This window comes from Sinocyclocheilus rhinocerous, unplaced genomic scaffold, assembly GCF_001515625.1.
Source record: "Sinocyclocheilus rhinocerous isolate Xijiao unplaced genomic scaffold, SAMN03320098_v1.1 scaffold2207, whole genome shotgun sequence".
In the NCBI taxonomy this organism is placed as follows: domain Eukaryota; kingdom Metazoa; phylum Chordata; class Actinopteri; order Cypriniformes; family Cyprinidae; genus Sinocyclocheilus; species Sinocyclocheilus rhinocerous.
In genome coordinates, this window is record NW_015625575.1 from 464,554 (window position 1) to 468,857 (window position 4,304).

At 35.4% G+C, this 4,304-nt stretch overlaps 2 protein-coding genes across 5 annotated transcripts in view; one reads left to right on the forward strand and one right to left on the reverse strand.

Annotated features, from left to right (window-relative positions):
• Positions 1–576, reverse strand: part of LOC107751685 (probable ATP-dependent RNA helicase DDX56) — a 9,670-nt gene extending 9,094 nt beyond the window's left edge. Inside the window, exon 1 of the mRNA XM_016567442.1 lies at positions 442–576. Within this exon, the coding sequence (XP_016422928.1) occupies positions 442–498 (57 nt within the window). The 5' untranslated portion in view covers positions 499–576. The remainder of the gene's footprint in view (positions 1–441) is intronic.
• A 140-nt stretch (positions 577–716) lies between these two features.
• LOC107751663 (cell cycle and apoptosis regulator protein 2-like) overlaps positions 717–4,304 on the forward strand; it is a 17,570-nt gene continuing 13,982 nt past the window's right edge. The window contains exons 1-4 of one of the 4 annotated variants that reach the window (XM_016567421.1): positions 717–994; positions 1,126–1,155; positions 1,258–1,343; positions 3,125–3,239. In XM_016567421.1, the coding sequence (XP_016422907.1) occupies positions 1,144–1,155; positions 1,258–1,343; positions 3,125–3,239 (213 nt within the window). In that variant the 5' untranslated portion in view covers positions 717–994; positions 1,126–1,143. Of the gene's footprint in view, positions 1,156–1,257; positions 1,344–3,124; positions 3,240–4,304 lie in introns of all 4 variants that reach the window. The other 3 variants (XM_016567407.1, XM_016567413.1, XM_016567430.1) reach the window with 3 other exon arrangements.

Here is a 4,304-nt window from a genome sequence, read left to right on the forward strand (position 1 = left end):
ATATACACACACACACACACACACACATATATATATATATATATATATATATATAAGTTGTCAGTTATTATCAGTTGTATAATAGCAAATTATCACAGTTTTACTGTATTAACAACAGTAATTGGTCAGGAACTTGTAACCATATAACTAAATACAGTTGTACAAGAAAGGTATTTATGGGAAACCTGTTGACAAAGAAAGAAACGTTGGCATAGATCCTAATAAAATAGACAGAATAAAAATAATACAATATTTAGGTATTCAATAAGAAATCTATCATGCATTCTATTTCAGAAGTGACAGTGCTCCTGCATGTAACCATAATGTTAATCCAGACACTAACTACATTCAAACTGCACAAAACAAACTGTTAATATCCTGGTGTCTGGCATTTCCAGGAAGACAGACTTTATATTAATAGCACGACTGTGTATATTTCACCTTTAACAGCCGATCATCTAAACCCATCTCATGAAAGTGCAGCGTATCCTCCTCCATCTTCACACGTGTGTTTGCGCACAGACGAGCGAGACGTTAAACTGCGCTGCGCCTCAGCGCCACCCACGGTACTGGAGGTGAACTGCAGGTCAAACCACACGACGTCGCTTTCATACAAATACGACCGCCTACGAAGAATAACAAAGTCTAGCAAGCAATTCAAGAATCTTTACGTCACATTTAATGTTTTTGCACGGTCTCCCGTGTTGTATTTACAGCCAAACGCGGTTTAAGGCGTTTCACCTGCAGTTACTCCGACTGACCGCTTGATGCCGCTGATGCGAAACGCCCTTTTGATGAACTGACAGAAGACAAACAAAAGCATCAACGTGGAGGAAAAACAGAGCACGAACACAAAATACTAGTAAGTTTCACCTCTTAAATGTCGCAGGACATTAATCAACACCTCTCCTAATAGATAAGTCCTAAATAAATATCTGTGGGTACGGGAAAACTGCATTAAACCGCCGTCACTGTAACGCTGCTGCAGTAGGAAGTAAATATAACACACGCTGCTGTTGACCTACACAACAGACAGACTATTTATTTCATAGATTTAATTCGTGCATTTCTATTGTACATGCATGTGTCCCAGAGCACTCAGTATACTTTCTTTTGCATTACAAGGAGAAAAGAAAATCTGATATGGAGACACAGGTATAGCTAACGTACATGATGAGAATTTGTTCATCGTTATTGTGCATAAAGATACACTTTTTGATTTATTATTGTGTAAGCTCTAAATGTTTCTGTGTTCAGATGAGGCAACGTGTGTTCACCGGGGTGGTCACACAGATGCAGGAGCATCATGGGATTGTGGATCAGGAGGTTCATTTTCCAGTGAGGTTTGTGTGTTTGGTTTATTCTGAACAGTGTTGGGGAGTAACTAGTTACATGTAACTAAATTAAGTAATTTAATTACAAAATAAATGTAATTGTAACATTTACTGATAAAAAAAGTGTAATTAAATTACAGTTACTTATGAAAACGTTAAAGTAGTTCACTTCCAGAACAAAAATGTACAGATAATGTACTCACCCCCTTGCCATCCAAGATGTTCATGTCTTTCTTTCTTCAGTCGTAAAGACATTGTTTTTTGAGAAAAACATTTCAGGATTTCTCTCCATTTAATGGACTTCTATGGTGCCCCCGAATTTGAACTTACAAAATGCAGTTTCAAAGGGCTCTAAACGATCCCAGCCGAGAAAAAAGGGTCTTATCTAGCGAAATTATCCATTATTTTCTAAAAAAAAATTACAATTTAATATACTTTTTAACCTCAAAGGCTCTTCTTGTCTAGCTCTGCCTGAACTCTGTTTTCTCCGTTTATGACAGTTAGGGTTGGTCTAAAAACTCCCGTCTCATTTTCTCCTCCAACTTCTAAATCGTCCTACATCGTCCTACATCGCTGCAGAAGTACCGACCCAGTGTTTACAAAAGGGCCTTTCGCACCACTTTAGTTCCAGAACTAAATGTACAGTACTAAAGTACTGGGACGATTTTGCGCGAAAACAGCGATGTTGAACGATTTAGAAGTTGGAGGAGAACATGAGATGGGAGTTTTTAGACATACCCTAACTGTAATGAACTGGAAAAAACAGAGTTCAGGCAGAGCTAGACAAGACAGCTTTTGAGGTTAAAAAGTATATAAATTGTAATTTGTTTTTAGAAAATAATGGATCGTTTCGCTAGATAAGACCCTTCTTTCTCGGCTGGGATCGTTTAGAGCCCTTTGAAACTGCATTTTGTAAGTTCAAACTCGGGGGCACCATAGAAGTCCATTATATGGAGAGAAATCCTGAAATGTTTTGCTCAAAAAACGTAATTTCTTTACGACTGAAGAAAGAAAGACATGAACGTCTTGAATGACAAGGGGGTGAGTACATTCTCTGTAAATTTTTGTTCTGGAAGTGAACTACTTTAACGATTACAAAGGGAGTTACATCAGTTTTTTTCACACACACCCACATACAGATTTAATTGATTCCTTTCATAAATTGCAGTGACTGCTCTAAAATATGAGACACCAATGTTTCAGGAGTTTAAGACACATGCTTAGTCGATAACTGTTTTATTTACTATTTGGATTTATGCATATGCTTTATTTTTTAAGATGAACTGTTTTTTCCAAGGCATTGTTAGATGCCAGTGTTACCTGTCATGACTACTGTATGCAAAGATTTGATTTCAAAAACAGTATAATAGCAACTAAACTGTTTCTTGTTATGGTTTTAAATCTGTACGTAACCTCAGAATGACCTCAAAGTAAGTTATTTTGTGGTAGCTGTGCTTTAAATTATTATAATCTTAATTCAAGTGATGAAGGACTAATCAGTGTTGAGTACTGTAAAATTAACCCTGCCTGGTTTATATGTTTGAAAATGATTAACAGTTGAAAACATTAGAAATGTTGAAAAGTAATCGAATGTAATCAGTTACATTGCTTTAGTAAAGTAATTGAAATAGATACACTACTTACTACATTTTAGACAGGGTAACTTGTAATCTGTAACCTATTACATTTCCAAAGTAACCTTCCCAACACTGATTCTGAATCATATTAATCATAACCTGAGTGTCAGGTTGATGTGGTGCTGTGAGGTCTGTTTGTGGTTTGTGCCGCAGTGTTGTGGTGGGTCGTGTGCCCCTGGTGGGAGAAAAAGTGTTGGTGAAAGCGGTCCAGGACCCCCTGAAGCCCATCAGCTGGACTGCACAGAAAGTTCAGACGCTGAACGGGCAGGTGGGCAGAAAGGTTTTTGGCTAATATTTCAATAACATCCTCTTTAAAAGGTCGCTATATAATAGAAATGCACATATTTTTTGTGTGCATCTTAGTGTATTTGCATTAGCAGTGTTTGTAGAGTAAATAATGAAAGTAATACTTTCTTGTAGTTTCTTTTTTTCATGATTTTGAACTGAAGTTCACATTGACGTGTTTTTAGTTTTAAAGCACAGAAATATGAATTTCCACTAAACATGCACACTGTGAAATATTAGAATTTAAAATATCGATCTTATATTTGAATGTGTTTTAAAATCTAATTTATTCCTGTGATCAAAGCTGAATTTTCAGCATCATTACTCCAGTCTTCAGTGTCACGTGATCCTTCAGAAATCAGTCTAATATGCTGATTTGCTGCTCAAGAAACATTCCTTATTATTATTATTATCAATGTTGAAAACAGTTTTGCAGCTTCATATTTTTGTGGAAACTGTGGTAGAATGTTTCAGGATTCTTTTATGACAGAAATCTTTTGTAACATTATAAATGTCTTTACTGTCACCTTTGATCAATTTAATGCATCCTTGCTGAATAAAAGTATTAATTTCTTTTAATAGAATCTTATTGATCCTAAAAGGTAGTGTACATGAAATTGTGCACATATGTTGACTATTTTATGAAAATAGAATTTTGCATGTAAACATGGGCCAACAATGAATATCTGTAACAATGAAAGGTTCAATTTGCCTTAATTATAAATAATGTTTTGTTTATTAACATTTATATGAATCATTTGAGAACATGATAGTTCTTGGAGGTTAAAATTAAATACAATTTTTAATCTAAAAATGTAAATATTTGGTTTCAAGATGCTGTGTGTTTAATAGGGATGTAACGATTAACCGCGAGCCGGTTAAAATCGATTCAAATATGTGACGATTCAAATCGGTTGAGATGCCAAACAAATCGCGATTCAATTAGGGGTAGGAGTTTATATGAATGTATGTCTGAGGGGAACTTCCTGTCTTTAGAAAAGTTTAGATGGTATTTTTTCTTTTCATCTTGCCTCTGTATAATGCATAT